At 34.0% G+C, this 25241-nt stretch overlaps 1 protein-coding gene across 10 annotated transcripts in view; it reads right to left on the bottom strand.

Annotated features, from left to right (window-relative positions):
• LOC110109286 (protein PHYLLO, chloroplastic) overlaps window positions 1-25241 on the bottom strand; it is a 110248-nt gene continuing 85007 nt past the window's right edge. For 4 of the 10 annotated variants that reach the window (XM_020840275.2, XM_028691988.1, XM_020840278.2 and 1 more), the window contains 13 exons: window positions 24800-24958; window positions 23977-24102; window positions 23771-23902; window positions 23539-23653; window positions 19767-19922; window positions 19406-19669; window positions 19063-19230; window positions 15677-15820; window positions 15120-15581; window positions 5760-6053; window positions 5544-5701; window positions 1303-1410; window positions 674-1169 (listed from right to left, as the gene is read on the bottom strand). In XM_020840275.2, coding sequence (XP_020695934.1) covers window positions 914-1169; window positions 1303-1410; window positions 5544-5701; window positions 5760-6053; window positions 15120-15581; window positions 15677-15820; window positions 19063-19230; window positions 19406-19669; window positions 19767-19922; window positions 23539-23653; window positions 23771-23902; window positions 23977-24102; window positions 24800-24958 — 2542 coding nt within the window. In that variant the 3' untranslated portion in view covers window positions 674-913. Of the gene's footprint in view, window positions 194-673; window positions 1170-1302; window positions 1411-5543; window positions 5702-5759; window positions 6054-14975; window positions 15038-15118; window positions 15582-15676; window positions 15821-19062; window positions 19231-19405; window positions 19670-19766; window positions 19923-23538; window positions 23654-23770; window positions 23903-23976; window positions 24103-24799; window positions 24959-25241 lie in introns of those variants that run through there. The other 6 variants (XR_003699619.1, XR_003699618.1, XR_003699620.1 and 3 more) reach the window with 6 other exon arrangements.

Below are 25241 nucleotides of genomic sequence, written 5' to 3'. Positions count from 1 at the left end.
GGCGACCAAAATAAGCTATTTATTATTAATAAAAATTAATAGTAAAAAGCATCTCAATACAAACTGTGATGATAAAACAAACATAAATTAGCTCATTACAAATTCACTGTTTTTATAATCAAATCAAGTGCTTGACCAATCAAGGGGTAATTGGATTTCAATCTGATTAAATGAAGACTGCTTTAATGTTAAGCTGTTCAAGAAAAAGAAATAAAATGCAGTCAATTACAGCTTCATTTAGGACGATTTTTTTTAATACATTCTAAAATAATTTTTTTAGTTAAAACATTTTCTTAAATTAAAAAAATTTTATCCGCTTTAAAAAAACAATGCGAAAGCTGCCTCACTTTTTTTACTATTTTATAAAATAATTTCCTACCATAAACATTTCTTGAATTAGATTTTTTTTTGAAGAAAAAACTATAAAAAACAACAAAAAAACCTATACCAAACGAAACCTAAATTTACTCTATTTGTGCCATTAATTAGGCTTTATTGATCTTTCATTTGTTACTATCTATTAGATGTTGATTACATTGGAGTGATAATTATTATTTTAAAATGCAAATTTAAATTGTTACAGATTAATGAAATTATTCCAGTCATTATATATCCATTGATAGGGTTTTGGGAGGAATAAAGAACTAGGCTGTAGTGAAGATCAGGTAAAAACTCAGTAAGAACTATTCTATCAAATTTCTAGTAATAATGGCATCCTAACACAATTATATCAAAGAAAGAAAATGGTAGAAGTTACAGAGAATTTAATTTTCAAATAAATATGAGACTACATAGACCTAAAAATGAAAATACAGTTGATTAGTTTCAACAAATAAAACGTTATATCTGAATAAAAGCAGTACCTTATGGATGCTTCACTCGATCGTCTAAGAAGTGAAATCTGAAACTGAAGCTATTTTCTGTTCACTCTTGTGAAGAATTTCCTCACAGCATTAATGACTGGGAAAGGGTTCTCCAAATGCACCGCATGGCCACATTCTGGAACTATAACCATTTCACATAAATCTTCTTGACCGGTGACTTCATCAGCACAAGAGCTTTTGATTTCGTTGCACATCTCCTCTGCAATTCTTCTGAATTTGAGATCTTCTTCTCCCACAATGAGTAGAACAGGATTCTTGCAGTGCCTTAGTTCATCCCAAAGAGGCCTGGCATCCGAATGACATTGAGATGTCAGAACATATATAAATGATGATCACTTAGCTCTCGGGGTTGTTTTATTTCCATTCAAAGCTATCTTCTAATAACCAAAACGATGAAGAAAGTTGGAAATGTACCCACCTTTGCCTTCCAGTGCTCAAGTCAGTGAGGGATTTTGCAAGAGATCTGATATCTTGGTGTTTTTCACGCTGCCTTACTATCTTATTGAAGAGAGGATGAGCCCTTAAGCTGTGAAATAGAGGGGGAAAAAAAAACGAGGGAAAAAGATAAAGCAGTGAGTTGACGCATATTGCATCGTTGCTTCTAATTTGTAAACTCATCAAGCAATACTGCAGCAAGTTAGGACAATAACTAACATCACGATCAGAGATGACAACCATTTTCTTGCTTAATATACAAGAATGCACTAATCCATCAGGAACAAAAAAGGGAGATTTACATACATACCACTTTATTTCATGCTATTTACATATCTAACACCCAAAACATTAAAATTGCAAGCCTACCACCCATAGAATAAATTTCGGTGCATGGAATGAAATATTATAGTTTATAGGATGGTATAAATGGTAGAAAAGAATTATAGGAGTGATATATTTAATATTAAAATTGTATATGAATGGTAGACATGTAATATTAATATTTTGGGTGTTAGATATGTAAATAACATGAAATAAAGTGGTATGTATATAAATTTCCTAAAAAAAATTTCGTCCAAAGATAGACATGATGCCATCTGCTGTTATCTTGGAACAAATATCGGATCACGGAGATTACATCTATTATCATATATGACCAGAGTACCCCATAGATTTTAAGATTTATGAGTAGAAAATAGCGTCCCACATTAGAAATGAAACAAGTGTTGGGCTCTTGGGCTCTTCATATAGAAGTAGTGAGCCCTACCCACAAGCTTTAGTTTTTGAGTTAATGGGCACTCATCTACAAGTTAGTGTATTGGTCTCGACTAGGGCCCGGTCTTCCACCCTCCTAATATTTGATATCAGAGCTAATAATTCAGTTGGGTTTGAATGTTTGAAAATACTTGATGATGGATATGCAGCTCTCACTTGGCTGATGTTGTTGAAAAATATTCCATTTGAGTTGAGAGTGGAAACAGATGTAAAGGGTTATATTCATTTTTGATATGTGAGTGAAAAATAGTCGCACAAATTGCATGTAAAATAAGAGTCAAGTGTTGCCAATGTTTAAAATTGTGTATTCGGGTATTGAGGAGTTTTTCATTCGTGAGGCGAGGCGTAAGCATCAAGGCGTTTTGAGGCGTAAGCCTCAAAATCAAAAGATTGCGTAAACATAAAATGATAATTTTTTTATATATTAATGAGTGAATAATATAAAACATAAAAAAGCATAAGATATGAAGTGAAATCAAAATATCCCAATAATAAGACAACATGAAATATAGTTCAACTAAAAATTCTATCTTTCTCAAATCTCAATATTCTTTTCATTAACATATAATTCAAATTTCCAAAAACAAATAGCAATGACATATCACATAAGAACTCATAAGTCATCAACACTGTCATCACTAAGGGGTTCTTCATTTGAATTATCATTATGATGAACTACTCTCTCCCCTTCCTCCTCTCCTGTAGAGTCCAATGTCAGGCATTTACTTCAAGATTTATGTAAGTTTTAATATATATAGCATGAGGCATACGCCTCATGCCAGTGAGACGAGGCAGGCCTCAAGGCGGGCCTCAACCAAGTTGAGGCACAAGCCTCATAAAAAAAACTCGAGGCGTAAGCATCGAGGCATTTTTTACTGGAATTGCGCAAAGGCGGGCCTCAAGGTTTGCCTCATATTGCACAATTTTAAACCATGAGTGTTGCAGGTTTGCCGTATACCGCGCAAAGTGATCAACTAAAGATTGGGTAGAATAGGTTTAAGTTGCTTTAAGAGTCTGTACTTTTACTATTTTTTTTAATTCTACATTTCTTGAGTCAAAGTCTAGTATTTTATGGATGTTAAACTTGGTCACCATGCGCGCGCGCACACACACACGGGGGAGTGAAGAAATGAGAAAATTAGAAGTGTAATTTTTTATGAACTAATTGTACAGTACGATCTGTACGATTAACTATTTAGAAAATCATTATAACCAGGAGGGTGAAAAAGAGGTCAAGGTTCTCCGTCGCACCGGGTTGGTGAAAAGATTATAAGGGCTTCTCCGCCTAGCTGTGGTGGCTAAAGGAGACACTAAAGTTTTAGTGCAATACTCGGAGAGGACTCCAGGGAGTGGACGTATGTCATTATTTGACCGAACCACTATAAATCTATGGTGTGTTCATTATGATTTTACTTTCTGCAATTTACTTTTCTGCGCTTTATTTTTTTTGAAAATTTACATGTTGAAAAATTGTATGTTTGATGATATATTAATTTGAGCAACTCATCATCATTATAGTTATAAGTTTTGTTTCGTTAATTTGCTTCTCTATAAGGTGATAACATTGTTTGTTTTTTACATTATTAAGAAATCCAAAAAATTATTTTGTGCTAAAGATTTTTTTTTGAAAACAACCAATTCACCCATCCTCTCGGTGTGAGGAATAAGTTCAACGAGGCTTTAACATCCTACATCAAACTTTCATCAAGTTCTTAAATAGTAGTATTGGCCCTTAGCCATTGATAGGTGTTCATCTGCTAGTGCATTGGATTCAACTTTAAACCCCAATGTCTCATTGTTCGAATAATAAAAATGTCAAGTTTGCTTAGAAATAGAATCATCATTAATGCTGGAGCCCTACTTTTGAAATTATACACAATAAAGAAGTTTGATTATCAGATTCAAAACCTATCCTTGATTTGTGCTCCTTTCTTAAGACTTGAGGGATTATGATTAGAAAAATAAAAATCAAGATAAGCTTGATCATATCACTACATTACTACAGTATCGCCAGGATCCCAACAATGATCTTGAGGCACTACCATATAAATCACAAGCATTAGCGTTTCCAAATTTAACCAAACGAGTTTTTAAACACACACAAGGTTGATGGTTGCAGCCAAATATATTAATATTTTCAGATAATTAAGGGAGAATATTATAAAATCCAAGAAAAGCGTTGAGAAACACGGCGCCTAGTTTAAAAGAATTAAAGCCTTTCCTCTGGTCCTTTGATTGAGACGGGGTCCTCATGAAACACAGGAAAACTTTCCCATAACATTTTAGATCATGAAACACTAAGATACTGTTTGGATGGCAACTTTTTCCCTACTTTAGGGAAAGTAACTGACCCAAACTAAAAACTGTTGGAAAGTAGATTGCTAAACGTCTGTTATACCCCTGAAAGCTAGAAAAATTTCACCTTTAACAAAAACCTAATAAACCTTATTCTTTCCATCACAAAATTACCCATATACCTCCTCGACTTCTTTCCTTCATCAGCCTTTTTAATACCTCATATCACCACCGATGCTTAATGCTGGCTTTTGATTGAAAACAAGTCCGCAACAAAAGTTCATTGTTTGTGAATAGCTTGTGTTTAGCTTGTTAAAAAATTCTTGTATGATTTGTCCGTAAAATAAGTGAGCTGAAAATGAACATATGTTTCAAACTCATTTTTGACATGAGCCAACCTGAACAGATATTTGTTCGATTGTATTCGGTTCATTATTGGCTCAAAATAAATAAATAAATCAATCAACACACACACAAACACACACACACATATATATATATATATATATATATACAAATTAGATAGTAGATAAGTAGAATGATTATATTATGTTTTACTTTTTTTTATTTATTATTCAAAATTTACATGTATTTGGCTTGCATTTGATTCAAATTCTAATGAGCTAAACACAAATATGTTATTCACGAATAATTTCAAACACAAGCTGAGCATTAGCAAACTATCCACAAAATTTCAAATGAGTAGAACATGAGCTAACTATCCACACATTTAAGCTCGACTAATTTACACCCTAATTGAACTTACCATCTTTGCTCATTGATCCTATCCATCGTACACTATTTTTAGGGAGATTCTGTTTTTTAACATTACTTTAAAATAATAGTAATAATAGGATAATGCTGTTCAGTTTTTTAACTTCTTAAATATATTTCATAATTACTAACAGCTTTTATAAATTAAAATCATAGCATTTATTGTTAAATTAGAGTAAGGGAAAAATGTCATTTGACAAGAGAAAACAACCAAACAACAAATTTTAACAAACCAAATAATTCGTTTTTCTTTACATCCATTATTAACACCATAAATAGATAAACTACTGGACAATAGATTATGAAGAAAATAGACAACTGGAGTCTATCCATGGTAAAAGCAACAATTATTTCTAATTACCTGCAATTGAAAATTACCTTTTCCATAGGCTGCCTTCATACCATGTCTCCAGGAAACTGTTAAGTCCATGAGACAATAAGTAGGAAGCCCTTGCTTCATCTTGAGATAAGCGAATCCTCTGAGCATTTTCATTCCTTAAACCCGGACTTCCTGATATTAAGACAGCTCCATGTATCTGCAAACATACTTTAGAGCCAGTAAATAAGACAGTCGGAAGAATCTGAGATCAATACCTTTTCACAGTATTTCAGAGACATGTACAATGCAATCCTTCCTCCCATCGAGTATCCAACCAGGATGACCTTTCCAATTGTAATATTATTAATCAATTGCAGCAACATTTCAGCCACTGATTCGATTGATTGATAAGGTTCTTGTGTTAAATTTTTCTTATGCCATTGAACACAAGAATCTCCATGCCCTGGAAGATCAATAGAGATGCATCGTGTAGTAGCAGAAAAAGCTTTCATCAATGGAATCCAATCTTGGCCGCTCCCGAGAAATCCATGAAGAAAGATAAGGTTACCCTATATCGTTAATATTGTGTCTTGGTGAGATTAAAAGAGAGAAGACATGCACAAAAAATCTGCAGATCAGAGAGTTACAAAATGGACATTCTTGGAAACAAGCCCCGCCATCAGATGAACAATTCAAGAAAATAGGAAATAAAAAGTAGAGCCAATGCTTCCTAGGCCTAACCTAAACCATGAAAAAAGCAAGAATGGGCCCCAAGTCAGTTATATCATAACAAATAATTTCCTTTTCTAGAAAAGGTTTAATTATAAGTTATCGCATCACCGTATGTAACTGCAAAAGAGAGAAGCTGGAAACTTGTGTTGACTCCATTGAAGAATTAGGGAAAGATAAAGTTTAAGTAAAATAAAAAAGCCATTATCCGAGTTATGAACATTGACACATGGACACCGAACAGCCCTACCTATTTTACTATGTAACACTATATCAATGGCATTTAACCTCAACAATCTTCCCCATTGATGCCGACAATTGCTTGATCAACTCTAAAATCTTAAATTACTCATCTAATTCTATGATTGGACATAGGCCTCTCAACCTAGAGTGGCATCATATCATTTATAGAAAGTGGTCTTCCTAATTTTTCGAGTAAAATCATATAGCTTAAATACCACATTTTGGAGAGCATGAACCACACAATCAATCAATGAACCATCCATCATTAGCACTTTATCAATAATTTTAATTAATCTTTATGAATCCAAATATTTCTCAAACTAAAGGGAAAATTCCATAAGATGATGGTGAGACCTGCAATGTTTTATGGCGCAGAATGTTGGCCATTAAAAGAGAAACATAAAATTAAGTTAAGTGTTGCAGAGACAAGGATGCTCAGGTTGATGAGTGGCTTCAATCTTTGAGATAGAATGCAAAACAAGTACATACATAAAAAGGTTGGAGTAGCTCCAGTGGCAGACAAGATTATAGAAAATCTCCTTCGATGGTTTAGACACAGAAACATCAAGTCTTTTGGTGACCTAGTTAGGAAAGTAGATGTATTAGATTTGACATATATTAAGAAAGGTAGAGGTAGGCTGAAAAAGACATGGTTAGAAAATCAAAATTGTCATTTTTATTAGATTTAAATGAGAATTTGACTCTTCATAAGACATAATGGAGAAAAATGATTCATGTTGCCGACCCTACGTAGTGGGATAAAGGCTTGATGTTGTTGTTCTTTATTGATCCAAGTTTAAAAAAGAGTTTTTATGACAAACTTGTCTATGGAGTTCTAGCTTCCAATTTGTTAATTTCACAAGTTTTTCTTATACATGGACTATAATTAAAATATATTCAATAATTTAATTCTAAAACACATTTTAGAATAAAATTTATAATAATTACTTTTGTGCTTATACTTGCAATAATATTCAATATAAATGCGAGAAATATAATAATGATTTCTTCTAGGATAGAATTTGCAAATAGTAAATAAAAATATCAATCATTTTATAATTAAATAAAAAATGTTTTAGATACCTATGTTCAAAATATATAACAAATTTCTGAAAAAACATAAAAAAGGGCTACAAAATATAACTTAGCATTACAAAAGAAGTCAAAAGAAGCCAAACACTACTACATGTAGGCCTAAGTTTCTAACATATTTTTGAATTTGAAAAAATTGTCCAACATATAACAAACTCTAATAAGATAGAAAATAGACTTGCGTTGTTTGAGTATATCCAAATGCTAGAAGATTCATCACTCAATCAGGTTGATAGCATTAATATTGAAGCATTAGAAAGTAAAAGTGATAGAACTAAAGTAGAATAGGAAGTAGTACAGAATAATTTGTAGAATTTAGATTTATCATCATAGCCTAAGCAAGAATAGACTTCTTGAGTAAGAAAATGGGGATTTTGCACTTCAAACCATACCAAAAATATCTTGGGAATGCTTGGAGGATCTTGTAGATTTTTTTTTTAATTTTTCTAAAATTTTTTATGCGCGCCATCAAATATTTCAATGTTATGCTTCATATTTACATTCATCATCCCCAAATTCTTGAACTCTTTCAAATTGCCAATTAGGTTAAATACTTTAAAGTTTGACTCTAGTTTTAAAAATATTTCTCAAAGCTTAAATTATTCATCCCCCTTCCCCACACTTCTTTTCCCTCCACAAGTCTTCATTATATCAAAATTGCTTGTCACTACAACATTGATTGTTACTGCACAAACATTGTATCACCTCAATACATTCTTACCCCATGACCGCCAAATGTTGACAAACTCTTGCCATTCATTGCTAGCTCTTCGCCAAATTTAGCCACTAGCTCCACTATTACACAACTACTAACAACCTATACTCTAGCCTACATCACACGAATGCTAACCACCTCAAAAGCATTTGTCAAATATCGTCCCAACCATCCCTGCCCTCTTGATCCTATGGCTAGCATGAGGATCTGTGGTAGGCTCAACTGGATAACGCCAATCTCCTTCTTCCATATTTGGGTGGCTGATTTAGGAAGGAACATATTAGCACAATTATGCATTATTATGTAATTATTTATTTCCTTACTAAGATATCTTGTATAGATATACACTACGGGAAAACACGCGATTACCGTCAGACTTTCCAGCGAAAATTATGCGTCGGTAAAGAACGGCGCTTTGGTGCGACGAAAACTTTACGGCGCATTTTCCGGCGCATAGTACGACGGCATATTTCCGGCCTCCGTTGCGCCGGTATGGGCGTCGGCATAAACCGACATTTCACTTGTTCCGTCGCACGTTACGGCAGAAAATCACCGGCGTAATTACCACCGGATATGGCGCCGGTGTATTTAAACTCAACAAAATAAATCCGACGCATAATGCGCCGGAATTGTCTCCGGCGGAATTGACGCCAGAAAATCCGCCGGCGAAAGCCCTATTTTTCGAGACCGAGCCCCTCTGGCCTCTCACTTGTTTCCTTCCGTTCTCTCACCTCGCCTGTTTCGCTTGTCGCCCTCCGTCGCTCGCCGTAGATCGAGGTCGCCGACGGTCACCGGACTTCGCCGAGGATCCTACGGTCCTACCCTAGCTTTCCTGGTCGCCAACAATCGTTCATCTTCGCCGACGGTCGTTCATCTCGACGGAAGGTTTTTTTTTTTCGTTTCGTTTGACGAAATATTTTCCTATTTCAGTTGGAATACATAAATGATTAGGTTTAAGCACATATCTTTTTGCTTTAGCCATGGATGTCTTTTTTGCTATACATTTGCAAGAGGATGTGCCGTAGTGTATGCTTTTTGCTGATGATATTCTTCTTGCTGATAAGACTAGAGACGAAGTTAAGGTAAACTTGAACAATGGAGGTCAACATTAGAGTTTAAAGGTTTTCATTTGAGTAGATCTCCTAGCAATGTAATTTTAAATGTGATAGCTCCTAGCAATTTTAAATGTGATAGTTTAAAGGTTTTAAGATGACCCAGCACCTAGTTTGTCCAAAACATGTTACAATGCAATGTAATGAATATCTAAAACCAAATACATAGAATTTAGTTTTAATAGTGATAGCTCTAGTGGGGGGATTATGACTTTGGGCGATCAAGTCATTAATAAGAATACATGTTTTAGATATAAGTGATAGTGAAATTCAAGTTGTTTGGTTAAAGTGGAGGAATACATCAAACCTGTTGTGTGATAGAAAAGTACCACTCAAACTTTAAAAAAAAAATTTATAAAAGGTGGTGAGACCTGCAATGCTTTATGTCACATAATGTTGGCCATTAAAAGAGAAGTAAAAAATTAAGTTGGGTATTGTAGAGATCGATGAGGATGCTCAAGTGGCTGAGTGTCTTTACTCTTAGAGACAATGCTAAATGGAACAATACTTCAGGCCTATTGTGTGATTGATAGAAAAGTATTACAGAGATGAGGATGCTCATGTACGTGAATGAGTGTCTTTACTCTTAGAGACAATGCTAAATGATCATAATTTTCTACAAGCACCCTATCTTTTTACATCTATATATAATCAGTTTTAGATCTACTTAAGTGCGATAATCCATTACTTATTTGCTCTTATATGTAGGTTATGGATATTAGAAATCAAAGAAGTTGGATGTATAACCGATTATCTCAAGGTCGAAATACATTAACAGATGAATTCATTAATGGGGTGAACATTTCATTCAACAAGCGAAACAACTACCCAGCTTTATATCAGAAGGAAAGTTTCGATGTCCACGTTCTAAACACAAAAATCTAGTGCACCTAGAACCAGATGATGTAACTGTTGATCTGTATCGCAGAGGATTTATGCCACAGTATTGGTATTGGACTTCTCAGGTGAGTATGAGTCACAATTTGATTATCAATGCGGTCCTTCTACAAGTAGTAATATTGCTGAGGCTGAAAATATCTGACCAAATCTTGAGGAATTAGGTCATGATGCAACTGGAATAAAACTGAATAAAATACAGAAGAGTTACCAAATACGGAGGCACAAAATTTTTATGATTTATTGCATGCTGCCCAGTAACTAATCTGGAAAGGGTGCACGACTCACTCAGAATTATCTGTTGCTGAGAAGATGTTAAGCATCAAGGCTGAATATAATGTTGCTCGTGAATGTTTTAATCAATTCATTGGGCAGCTTAAGGAAACCAATCCGACAGATAATTTAATTCCTACAGATCTATATCGGACAAAGAAGTTAGTTTCCAAACTTGGTTTGACATGCCGTCATTGCAATGCACCAAGATTTAAACCAAAATCTGGAAATAGAAAGAAGCAGAAGGATGTGCCTGATAGTAGGATGTTCTACTTTCCAATAATTCCGAGACTACAACGGCTATATGCATCCATGAGATATGCTGCACATATGAGATAACATAATGATCACATTCCACAAGGTGTTATCACACATCCATCAGAAGCAGAGGCTTGGAGGCACTTTGATCATACACATCCCACATTCGCAGCAGAACCAAGAAATGTCAGATTAAGTTTATGCGCAGATGATTTTACTCCATTCAGTCAGTCGGCTACACCGTATTCATGTTGGCCTGTGATACTCACTCCTTACAATCTTCCTCCAGAGTTGTGTATGACTACTTATATGTTTCTAACACTTATAATTCCAGGGCCACATAATCTAAAAGTGAAGATTGACGTATTCTTACAACCTTTGATTGATGATTTAAGTTTATTATGGGAAGGAGTAAGTACATATGATATCTCCACCAAACAGAATTTTATACTAAGAGCAGCATTACTTTGGACAATTGATGACTTTCCTGCATATGGTATGCTCTCAAGTTGGAACATTTCAGGCAAGTTAGCTTGTCCATATGGTATGCTTTAAAGTATGGTAGGAAGAACACTTGGTTCGATTGTCATCGAATGTTTTTGCCTCCAAGTCATCCTTTCAGGCGAAATAAAGAAGCGTTTATTAAAAATAAAATGATGATGTTTCAGTCTCCTCCAAGATTCAGTTGTGAAGAAATTTTTGAAAGAGTAAGGTTCTTGCCCACCATAATGGATTCTCCAACATTAGCTGAGTACAGAATGCCAGAATATGGTGTCAACCATAATTGGACCAAGAAAAGTATTTTTTGGTCATTGGCATATTGGAGAACAAACTTGATTAGACATAATTTGGATGTTATACATATAAAGAAAAATATTTTTGATAATATTTTCTATACAGTTATGGACATCAAAAAGAAATCGAAGCGTGCGCCGGAAACCTTTCCGGCGCATTATAAACGTCGGAAGATATTTACTGACGCGAGCCAAACCGGCGCATGAAATTCCGCTGGAACGTGCGCCGGAAACCCATATTTCCGTCGGATTTTCCGTCGGATTTAACATCTTATCGGCGGATTTTATCCGCCGGTAATACCGGGTTTTCTTGTGCAGTAAAGAAGAAGCATTCCCTCTCCAATTCTCTAAATTTAACATGGTATCATAGCCTAAGGATACATAATCCGCTTTCCCTACTATCATACAAGTAGCCTTCATTGCTGGAATTCTGTGGCTATTGTTGCAGGCTGCCTTGTTTCTATCCCTATTCGATCCTTTTGCTTCCTTCGTGCGTCCAAGACCAAAAGAAAGCGAGAGACAGAGTTGTGCCTGACTCCCTGCATGGGATCGAGAGGCAGAAACGAACGAACCGGGGAGTTCATCTCTGCTTGTGTGCATCAAAAAATGAAAGGGAGACGGAGCTGGGGACTCTCGTGAGGGTCTAGGGTAGGATGAGCAAGAGTGTGAGACTTGCACTCCTTCCTGCGATTAGATAAGAGGGATCAAAGGACTTGCTTGTGCCTGTACTGGGTCGACTGAACAGAAGTCTGTTTAGGTATGGAAAAAATGACAAGTTGTTTAAGATCGTTTGTTTAGCTTATCAAACGAATATAAACGAGCTCTTATGGAGCTGAGCCACGAGCAGCTCGTCGAACGCTCAGTTCATTTGCAACCTTATGCTTGAGACGTGTTTTCTACTGCTATCTTTGAAGCTTGCCACAACCCAAAAGCCATTTTTTTCTACTGTCGTGTCTTCATTGTCTGCCTTTCCTTTAAGGGAACCTATAATGGCTGAATAGAAGGGTGTTTTCATATAAGTTTGATTTGTGCAGGAGTGATTGATTTTGAAGTAGAGTTATTTGGAATGTTAGAAAAAAAGAAAAATTTAGGGGAGAGAATTCATTTATAAACGATATTTCTTTCTCCAGATAGGTAATATCAAAGTAGAAACTTCATTGAAAGTGACATCAACAGACATGCTTTTCTCGCAAGGGGATGGCAATTTTTGTACAATTTTTTAGTAGAAGAGTTGCCAATAAGGAAAAAAAGAAAAAAATTAGTTGCTTTTTGATCAGGTTTTGCTTTGTTCTAAGGATGCCTATGGACAAAGACAATACTTTCAAGTATTTTAGGAACAACGTTGTTTTAGGAGTCAAGTGATTAAAGAACTAGAATAGGCCTTGTGTAAAACTCTTGAAACCCAAGGATCCTTGTAGATAACTGGTTTATAAAGCAACTTCTCCCAATATAATTTTGAAACATTTGTTTAAAAGGAGAGCAATCGCGGCTTCAAGTAGGTGGATGTTCTTTCATTTCTCACTCTCAAGTATTTTGCATTTATAAGTATTATAATGAAGGAAGTCTATGAGGTCAGGTGGAAGTTGTTAGGAGTTTTAGGTAAAAGAAAGGTACACTTCATAGTGAGAGGGATGATAATAATTTAGATACTATCCATGATACAATAACTCCTCCCTACACTATAGGAATTTTTAATTCATAAAATAGAGCAAGAATGCAAAAAAATAGAGCAATAAAATTGAAATGATCCTATAAGTACCTTAATCTTTATTGGAAGTCACAATGGTTTAAAGAGATTATGATGCTATCAAATATTTCTGTAATTTTATTTTTATTTGAACAGTAGTATGTTTTATGTTCTTTTCTTTTTTTAGCTATCTAATGATTGGAAAGCATCCAATGATCATCGTAGGTTGTGCATGGGGCTTGGTAGACTTTTGATTTGCTGGCTTGATTGGTCCATTTGCTGCTGCTGGTTCATGGGTTAATTGGAGATGGTTGAGGTTGAACTCCTCTTAAATGCTTGAGCTGAAGTAGCTCGTTAATTCTCTAAAGGTAACTCATTAAGATGGATTTACTTTTGGAGTGGTCTTGTCCCTTCTCCTTCCCCTTTCTTCTTGTCTCTTGGAATCCCGTGACTTGTTTTAAATGATGACATGTGGGGTTGCTGTTATTCGTGCCTTTGCCTCTTGGATTTACGGCCGGCTGCTGGTTTCCCGAGCCTGGGTTCTTTCCCGTGGCCTTTTGCGCCTGGTTCCGTGCGGTTCTTTGGATCCCGTGGCCTCTCCTTCGGTTCCTGGGCTTGGGCTGTTCCCCGTGAATGAATGGGGGGGTTTCCATGATAGTGATGCTTGGAATTCTGTGAAAATTCATAAAGAAATACTATTGGCATTCCCCTATCTTGCCTATAAATATAAGAAGTTGTTGTGAAGGAAGGGAGTTGATGATTGTGAGCAAAATTGCTATTGACCTGCGGGTTATTGGAAAAGCTTGCAAGCTTTGTCCACCTTTCTCATCTCCTCCGGAAATCTTGCGAGCTCTTTCCAACCTTTTGTCTCGGCATCTAACCTCTTTCGTCTCTCCGCAAGTACCACTCCATCTGTATTCTTCTTCTCAAAAGAGAAGAAACTTTAGGGTGTCGTATCTTGGTTGATTTGGAGCATTTGTTGGAGAAATTGGACAATCTTGCAGGGGAAATTGGACAATCTTGCAGTGGTGGACCATCGGTTTGCTAGTTCTATGCACTTATCTTATTTAACCTACATTTCGATGCATGGAGAAACCCACTATGACGGTTGTCTGAGAATAGCGTTGTTTTTTACTTTCTTTGTGTCTTTAAAAATTCTTAGTATTTTCTTGTTGGATTTTGAATGTTTTAGTTGATTATTACTTTTTAATATAATTTGGTTTCATTTCTATCCATTTTTCTCTTTGTGTCGGTTTTCTTGCTTGTGTCTACATCAGATTATGACATAAATTCATCATTGAATGCAAGAACAATGTTATGATACCAATTTATGTAAAGTGAGACAACAAAAGTGAACTTTGTGATAGACTTTTGATGTCTTGATTTATTGTGAATGAAAGAGCAAAGTACAGAGAAGAAGAGATTAGAGCAGAGATGAATGAAAGCTTTAAAGAGCAAAGCTAAGAGGTAGAGAAAAATAGGAAGAAGAGCCTCACGGCTAGAAACAATAGAGGAATTATTCCCCAAAAGCAGATTTCAGAAGATATATTTTTTTAATTTCATACATTAAATAATACTAAAAACACAATATCTTGACTAAGCCTACGGTAGACAACTTATATCGCATCACCTGGGAATAACACATAATAATGAGCCATTTATAGTAATCAAATTGAATAATTTAAAGTTACAGTTAACTGTGGCAGCTGTTGAGGACAGTAAAAGAGAAGCACATCCTTGCAACAAGTCGAATCTGGCAGTTTAAGAAAAACAATATATTCAAAAATCAAGCAAGGACATCAATTTATCTCATTTATTGGGATAAGTAAGCTTACATCTTTATTTCCACCAGCCTCCATCAACTTAAATGAACAAGATAAACCATTGCAGTCAACTTCTGATTTGTACGACTTGACTTGTTCTCCTCTGTAAATCCTCTGAATTACTTCAGGGTTTACCTGAAAATTTCTAAGGAAGATATCAGTATCTCCTATAGAGGCTTCTACTGTTTTTCCATGTGGAGGAATACGTATTCTAAGACCTTCAGTCGATACATCTTCCTTTAACCATTGAAATGTTCCAAGACCGTGGGCTGCAGGAGCAGTCTGCTTTACTTTTCGCATTTCAGATATTGATTTGTTGAGTTGGTCAAGATAGTGAGCAAATTTTACATATGTCGACAAGCCCAGACTACTTTCAAATGCACTACTTACAATAGTCATCTTCTCATGCATCTGGGCCCATTTTGCAATGAGTAAGGCATTTTCAAATCCTCCAACCATACTTGGTTTGATAACCTGTACGTATCAGAACAGGAAAAACATATCAACTACTAAAGCCAGTGCTGTTAAATGTGGATTCTAATCCCCAGAAGTCTGTTTTTTTTACTTACGACAGCAACTATGCCAGGATGGACAAACTTCTCAAGCTTTTGAAGAGCTTCTCCACTGATATTGTCAATTGTCTCATCTAGTGCCACAGGCAAGCCAGTTTCTTCACAAAATTTGATAATATCATCTTCAAAACATACAGGTTCCTGGAAAATTAGAAAAGGTACAAGCTAAGGAGCCAGACAATTTTATTCAACATAAACTTTAACATTGGATACATAACTGAATAAAACAAAACATCAGATATAACACAACAAGATAACTTGATAAACCAAAATATTTGATATAGCATAACAAGTTACTATATTAAAGACATCTCATTCATCATTATTAGCATCTATTGTTTCATTAGGTTCCTGCTAAGTCAAAGCATAAACTCGCAATCAAACATTCTGCCTGGGTTGATTTTGTGTTGGAGCTAAAACTAATGGATCCATCATCTTATTTGCCAAAACTCTTATGTGAAACTGCTTCACCTAATCTCATCTCTCCTGAAGTCTTTTAAACCAATGTAGGACAATGTTTTGCTATGTGTTCAGGCTAATGACACTAGTAGCAAGTGTTAGAACCCATCAAACATTCACCCTTATGAAATCATCCACACTTAACACAAGCTTCCATGGCTCTACTAGCAACACTACTACTAACTTCATTAGAGCTAAACTTAGGCTTCTTCCCATTTGATCCTTCAATCTGATTGTTTTGGATATCTTCTACAATCTTCCTTTAATGTTGGTACCTTATCTTCTTAGTTATTTGAAAGTTAATTTATACCCTTCTAGCTCTCTCTACTAACACTAAATAATTCTTGATTCCTAAAGGTATTAAAGATTGTCTAATTGCATCTTTTAGATCAGATATGAATCAATAACATTTCTCATATGTTGTTGAAATCAGTTGTGGTGCATATCTTGATAGAGTTGTAAATTCTACTTTATATTGCATCACTGATTTTCTACTTGAACCAGTCTTATGAATTTATGCATCTGCCTCAGTGTTGACATAGGTATGAACCATTCTCTGAAAAGTTTTACAAAGTCTTCCTAGTTGACCAATAAATTAGGAATATCTCCTAGCCTGTCTTCCAGTTGTCCTCTCCACCACCTTTCTACTTCTCCATCTAAAACAAATATAGCGAGTGACACTTTCCTTCATCAGAACATGACATGCTATCTAGAATCTTTTTTATACAAAGAAACCAATTTTCATCCTCAATCGATCCCTCATTACCCTCGAATAATGGTGGTCAAATGTCCTGGAACAACTTCAGGTATTTATCCACTCCAACTTCAGGTTGCAATCTTGATTCCTGAAGCATTTGGGTCATAATCGTCATCATCTGGGTGAAGATGTTGGTGTTCACAGTTATGTTAGGTGGTAGTTCTTCAACTTCCATATTTATATCAGTTGAATCCTCTTGATCATTAGCATACCTAATATATTTATAAATTAAATAATTATATTATCTAATCGAATCTTTAAATTCTTAACAAATAAGTTCATAAATCATTCATATGGCTTTTTCATTATGATTCACATTCCTAAGATACTCCTCGAACTCTGATATCACTTTTGTCACGACCCAGCCCGAAAGCTCGAATTAACAATGCGGGAATAGATGGTCAGACAGTTGATTAAATTTTTTACTAGTTAAATTTCTCTCTCATAAACTAAAACAGCCACTAAAACATCAAAACAAATTTGAAATAAAATTATATAAATACCTTCCATTTCGAGCGTCTCAACTACCATACACATTTTCACCTCTTCTACTCATTTATGCTTTGAAAATACCTATTCTTTTATAAATTTAAGAGTGAGTCATAAAATAACTCAATGAGTAAATCATGCTTCTAAACTACAATAACCAAAGACATTTGAAACAATATGCATGATCATTATAATACATAAAATAATTCTATTTAGATTCATTTCATTTCAAGACTTCAATATTATATATAGATCATATCTTTATCCATATCTTTATTCTTTCTCGTAAATAATACCACAGGAGCCACCATCTAAAATAGTACTAATGATAGTACTCATTTTCCATTTCTTCTCTTTCATGCAATGGATATTACAATGAGTCATTTTCGAAGTAATTTCGACATTTTTGACACGTTGGTGAAGTCGGTTTCGTGAATGGTTGACGTTTGAGCAAATTCTAATGCAGTTGAACTGTTGAAGTGTTTCAAGCCATGTTTGAATGATGTTGCATCCGTTGGCCATCATACTCGCCGTGTTTGATTTGGTTTCGAGAGGTGCTTTCTTTGATGATTTCAACACTCTGAATGCGTCGAAGCAACCCATCTCCCGAACAAGTAATATTTGAGCGACTTCGATTGCGGTCAAAATTTTTCAGAATCAATTACATAACATCATATTAGTAGGCCGTCATTCTCATTATATTCGCTCGAATTGGTCACGAGGTGTGCTTTCTTTAGTAAATTTGATGATTTGGATGCATTTGTACAATTTGTTTCATGAACGGGTAACTTCGTTGTTATTGGGGCTTTCGAATTTGGATGCGACGTTGTGTTAGTTTGCCGTCGTTCTCTTCGTGGACAATCAAATTGGCCGCATGTACGCATAAAGGTCAACAAAGATGAAAAGAAACACACAAAGTAACGAAGCATGTGTTTGAGAGTTTGTACAATTGTATGCCTGCGTGTGTGAGATCTATTAAATAACTTTGCAGTATGGAATCAACAACATATATGAGTCTACCGCCTACCCCATGAAACCCTTCTCTGAATTTGGGATTACATAATAAAGAATATAACAACATCATTTGCCACCCATCCGCTCTCTCAGTAAGTGAGAAAATATGTTGGTAAGTTTGAGTTATATATAAAACCTAACATCCTTAAAAGGATAGTTCATACTTGCAACTGGAAAAATCATAAACAAATGAAGTTGTATTCTAGGCAGATACTTGAGCATGCCGAGCCATCTTCTCTACCAATCAAACATTATTAACTGACTGCCAATATAATTCTATCAGTAAAAAGAACATATATAAATTAGAATAAACAATCTAAAAACAAATTTTGCTAGAATTGTAGCATATTTGAGGGAGACCGCAACCAAAAATGAAGTGTAATGACTCTCAATCCACAAAAAGCTTTATTGACCTCTAATGAATCTTTAAAAGGATATTTAAGAAAACAAAATGCTCTAATGAAAATTAAATAAAATAAAACTTATAGCAACAATAACTATTATAGTTGTCATATCAATATAATAAAGAAAGTTACTTTCACTTGATATGGGAAAAAAATATATATTTTATGCACATATGCATATGTCATGGTCATATTATATGGAATCTACTAAGAACTCGCAGTAATACTAATGCGCTGAACAGATAAAATCACAAGTCTACCTCAATGTATTCTAATGCAAAGCTTTTAACAGAAGACCCAAAATGAAATGCCTTGTCATAGCTCCATTTGCGGTTTGCATCCACACGAATATTAATTTTATAGCCAATAACTGCTCTGATTTCACTGATAACAGCAGCATCTTCAGTAGGGTCTTCTCGTCGTGCAACCTTTACTTCAAGGAAATATGGTTTTCATTCATGAGAACTTGAGCAATTATTAAGAAAGCTTAAATACTGATTGAACTTTTCACTGCAATAATTCATAAAAAAGGTGTTTCTGAAGAGTTAAGTGTTTCACAAATATATAAGCAATGGAATTATGTAATAAGTTCTTGGTTTTTACCTTGATCTTTACCGTAGTAAAACCGTCATGAAACAGCTGAGAAACAACATGAGCTACCACATTGGGAGTTCCATCACAATCCACAAGTGCACAGATTGGTATTCCCTCTTCTTTGCATATGTTTTTATCAGCTACTTTTTGTGTACCTAACAAGAAGCTCTCATATCCAATGAAGCCTGACAAGCTAGAACCCTGCCTTTTTGCTAATGCATTAAGTATAGCCATTTCCATGCCACATCTTACACTTGGAAAGACAGAGGAGGGCTGAAAATTAGGATGCGATGCTTAGTTGTTGAGAAATAATTTTATAGTGTTGTCGATTAAAAAAAAAGGTTTTAAACAAGAATCATAATACACCTACTGGAATACCCAAGATTTTCCATATCCAACGAGAAAAAGAGCCCCTAAGCAACGGAAGAAGACAACTTAGTTCAGCTCCTTCCATTACATGAACAAGAAATCTCAGCTGTTCTTCAACGTCCAACAAATTCTCTTTGTGAATTTCTATTGGAGCTATCTGTTTGATATGGAAAGAAGAAAGTACTTTAAAAATACATTGATTAAAGCAGATGAAGGAAGAACTTATCAATCATACTATTTTACATATAGTTAAGTGAAGAACAAGTCTAAAATAAGGTCTATTCAGCTACAGCATAAGCTGTAAACATAAATATAGACGAATACAGTTTACTTACCGTATCAATTCCAAGATCAAAGAATGAACTTCATTCATCTAAATGTGTCAAACTATGCCCAACAGGTGATCAAAAAATCGTACTAAAAAACAATATTAAAATCTCAATGGCCTAAATAGCATATTTCCCAAGTATGTAAGTACAACTGAAATGAAAAGGGAACATAATGCCCCAAATATTGGAAAAATAGGGCACAAAAAATTCAACGAGTGAAGCGTGAACTCTGTAAAAGCAGTGCATGACATGTAGGATACATTAAAATTGCTACAAATGAACATAAAACTTATCCAGTATGCATGTATAATTAAAATATAAATAAGAATGTCCACATATACAAATATTTGTCTGATTTGCCCCAGTAAAGAGAGAGATATCCTCTTCATGTAAGAACATAAGCATCACCTAATTTAAGTACAAAGTAGAAGTTTAAAAAAAATAAAAACTTTTTCAAGGTTAATATTTAAGAGAGACAAAAGCACCAAAATAGTTTTCTAAATATTTGTTGAGGCCGCTCTAGTCCCAGACTATATAGACGACCCGATTTAATCTTTGGACTACTTAATTAGATGCCAAAATGATCATACAGTCACCAGTACTGAAGAAAGTAAAGTTAACGTATGGGATTAAAAATGAGGGCATTTTAGAAATATACATCTTGAAATTTTTACAAAGTCTAATTTCCTACTTACCTTGTTTCCTTGTGTACAAAATTAAATTTTGCTTAAATTAGAAATGAATTGAGATCATGCAAGTTGTGGAGCAAGATGATTGTTTGTGTTAAATCTCAACCTTACGATCCCAAAGATATCCATGGCTGTGAACAGTAATCTTTGCCCTTTTTTACCATATTTTAATAATTTTATAGATTATGTAATGGATTAAAATTTAATACAATAAATTTTATTTTATATTAAAATATGACAAGAAGGGCAATGTTAGATTTTGCTTTAAAAATATAAATATTTTTTTTTCTATTTATTCACCCTTATTACATACTAGATTAACTATATACTATAATTTATTAAATGATAAAATAAAATAACATAAACAATGTAATCTCATATTAACTTGTAATACCTAAAATACCATTTATATTTAAATTTAAAGTTAACTTTTAACTCTTATTTTAGACTTTGGGACTAAATTGACTCAATCTCTAATAGTCGATGGACTAAAATGGGGCAATGTGAAACTCTAAGACTAAATTTGACATTTATCAATAGTCGGGGAACTATTTTGAACTTTACTCAAAAAAATTAAACTTAATGTACTTTATGACAATAAAATCAAGATAAAAAATGTCTAACAAAATTATTTATTACAAAAAAAAAAACATCTCGCTCCACAATCCACATAATCTTAATCCACTCACATATGGGAAATCATGTGCTATACATGGGGAAACATTTAATTAGAAAATAAAATTTTGTAAGAATTTCAAGATAAATATTTCTAAAATATCCTTATTTTTAACACTATCCATTAATGTTATCTTCATTTTTCATCAATTTCCATTGCAAGAATATTTTGTCTCTTAATTAATTTGCTTGAATTCTATTAAAATATTGGACAAAAAAAGATACTATATAGACGAGGGAATAAAAAATGCGAGAACGTTATCCATGTTTCTTCAATTAATGTATTTTGTTATTATTGTTATTCATTAAAATTTTGAAGATGAAACCTTTGTAAAGAGATATTGTAATACCTGATTATAAAAAATGATTAAATTGAACCGACAATGTTGGATCAATGTAACCGATGTTGTGGTCCAATGAAATACATATATAAGGATGGGGCAATGTAGTTTCCTGAGATATAAAGATAGAGGCAATTGTGGGTGCTTGAGCGGGCGAAGAGAACAAAGCATGCTACACAGAGACTAAAAGAAAAAAAGAGAGACGTGAGAAGAAGACAAAGAGGGAGAGGTTAGTGAGAGAGAGAGAGAAGGAAAGGGATTGAGAGGGAGAGAAGAGCGAGCGGTAGAAAGGAGGAAGAAAGAGATAAGCGCACACTACCACATGCAAAGATGAATAGTTAGGGTTTTGCATAAGATTCGGCCGAGCAAGATTAGGTGATGACTTAGGCATCAATTGCAAATAAAGAAATTGAGTTATGGTATTAGTGATATATTTATTTTGTTTTTTTTTTTCTTCTCTTAATAAGAAATTAGATAAGATCAATTTAGAATATTTCTTATTTCCTATTTATAAATCTAGTTTAACGTTCGAATCATAGAGAACTTTGATAAGATTAAGATAAAAAATGAGATTGGAGATGGTATAGAAAAAAGAAAGATATTTGAGGTATGATGAATTTGGAAAATCTTAAAAATTTAATTAATAAAATTAGACAGTTATGATATTATTATGTGATATATGTTGAACTTTGTAAAGATAACTTTGAAATGTGAATTTCCCTTAAGTTATGAAATTAATGTAGAAATAATAAAATTGTAAGCTAGCATTTTGAATTGAATTAAAAGATGATAATTTAATTATGACGATAAATTTGTGAATTAAATCTAATATTATGACATAGGTATAATTCACATTAAGAAATTAGAAATTTTTTATAATGTTAGACTAAAACATTAAAATAGAAATAATAAATAATTATTTAAATAAAAGTAGAGATTAGGTAAAGAAGACTTATGTATTTGAATGGAAGAAAAACATCATTAAATAATGAGATCAAATTTTATAAAAGAAAAATAAGTCAAGTTAAATGAAAGTAAATAACAGAAGTATATTATTTTGGGCTCTTAAAATTTTGAGCCCCCGGCCTCTCCGTGTTTGAGAGAGTTTTAACGAATTAAGTTCCCAATTCAAATTTTTGAAAGAAGATGATATTGAAGGCAAACACTACCCAGAGATTGTACCCTCATTTGCAAAACTTTTAAGATGTAACTTCAAGTTTCCTATAAGAGCAAGACTCTATAGTAAATTACCTCTTATGATAATGACAAAGCATTTTCAATAAATGCTAGTTGTTAGATAGACACTAAATACCATATATGTCAATGCACGCACATGATGCAAATAGCGCACGCCATTTTGAACATTTGTGCCTCGCCATACAAATGGCACCGTAGGTGCGCCGCGCAATGGAGCGCGCCATTGACATCTATGGTGGGAATAGATTATAATTCCATCTAATGCTGATAGCAATTCCATTAATGATGATATAATGACTATTGAAGATATAGTCCAAAATTATCTTACTTAACAGTAATAAGAATCCACAAGCTTTGCATTGTTTTGGTTTATTCACTAAAAGAAAATGCCTCCTCTTAGCCATACAGACATATAAAAAAGAAAAAAAAAAAAAGAACTTAGTGTGCATGAACAAGCTCAAGCAATTAACAAAAAAAAAAAGCTCATGCAAAAGCTGGAGGGGTGAGTATGCAGAGGGAGGTGGAAAGAAAAAAGAACAAACCTCGCCATATCCTACAATGTTGTCATCCAATGATATTGCAAGAACAAAGCCTTCATGATAGAAATCTTTTCTATAATGTTTCATCTGAGTTGAAGTTGGAGCACAAAGTTGGATTCTAGAATCACAAGAAAGTATATAAGAAAATAATTTGGACCAAATTAAAAGTTTTCTTACCAGATTTTTGCATGAATTATACCACACTTTATTAAAAAAAAAAAAACAATGAACTTGCCTATATAGTGAGTACTCCACATTACAGATCTTACAAATAGACAGGCTATCAGTGACAATTTCAGTCATTGGAGTCACAGAAAGGGCTCTAAATGCTTGATCAGCAGCTTGACCAGAAGACTTCCTTACGATGCTGCAAAAATGGCATAAGTTGTTTCATAGAAAAATGTGTGGAAGAGGTCTAAGTGGAGAATAATTAATCTAAACCTGTGAAACTTAGCATTATCTGTAATGCAACTCTCAACTTCTATTACAAAATCACCATAATCTTGCTGTGATTCGTGCAAAGCATGCTGCAGTTCCATTTTTGTCTGCACCAGTAAATGCTTCACTCTGCAAATTCATTTTCAGCTCTTTATAAATCCAGGAAATTTCCTTGAGCTTAAAAAACCATGTTTAGAACATCCCTCTTAAAAGCACAAAGTTTGCAACAACGCTAAAAATTCAGCATCTTAGGAAACCTTGCCTACCTGAACCCACATCATAAAAGCTATGCAGATTAAGGTTAAAGCATTTCAGGTACTTACTCTAGTATTCATGCTAATTGTAAAGGAAAATCATGTCAAACAAACATTCCATACGAATCCATCTTGTAAACTTAAAATTTAACTCACGAGGAAATAGGTAGCTGCAAAACTTGCACCACATAATTGCAAATATGCAAACCATATTATAGTTGATTTTTGGGAGGGATTCTAACCAATTCATTGACCGCATAAAAAATTTAAAATAAAAATCTTAAATTGTTTTTCATAATTGAAAATGAAGACCATTTATTTGCTAATTAAAATATGTCTAGGATAATTATTAAAGGAAAATACAGTCTAGATAAAATAATGGAAAATGAACTAGATTGCTTCTAAGATCAACTTGAAGGGCTTTCAAGGGAGATTAAATTGAATTTAGGCAATTAAAAGCATTTGGATTAGCAACAGAGAACCTTGAGCAATAATCACATTGCTAAAAACAAATAGAAAAAGAAAAATTGAACAAAAAGGAACAACAAAATTACATTATTAATTTTCCATACCTGTGAGCACTGCATAGCTTTCCAATTGATATATTATGTGATGTGTAAAAGTATTGGTTTAACACGCTTTCCTGTGTCCTACTAGCGATAGGCAGAAGACTGAAGATTGCTCCACCATGATTGTTTATGACAATTATCGTCATTGGTTTTCTCCTTGTCCTACAAAGAAAAAAAAAATGGTTAACATAAGTAACAAGATAAACTTAATAGTGGTGAAGAAGCTACGTACTTGTGATCATTTTAACATGAAGGGATATACTTGAGAAAATGCAAAATAAGGCCTTGAGCATGCAAGGACGGGTTAGTATTCACTGTATGAATTCTGACATTGATGTTTGAGAATTATGATCATATAACCCATCTTCTAAGAGTTGATAACAATTTTCCCTATAATTATTTATTATTTTTTTAATAAGTGGGGACACATGAATATCATAGAAAG

Source organism: Dendrobium catenatum, unplaced genomic scaffold (assembly GCF_001605985.2).
Source record: "Dendrobium catenatum unplaced genomic scaffold, ASM160598v2 original_scaffold_98264, whole genome shotgun sequence".
NCBI classification, from domain to species: domain Eukaryota; kingdom Viridiplantae; phylum Streptophyta; class Magnoliopsida; order Asparagales; family Orchidaceae; genus Dendrobium; species Dendrobium catenatum.
This window is presented reverse-complemented; position numbering and strand designations above follow the sequence as displayed.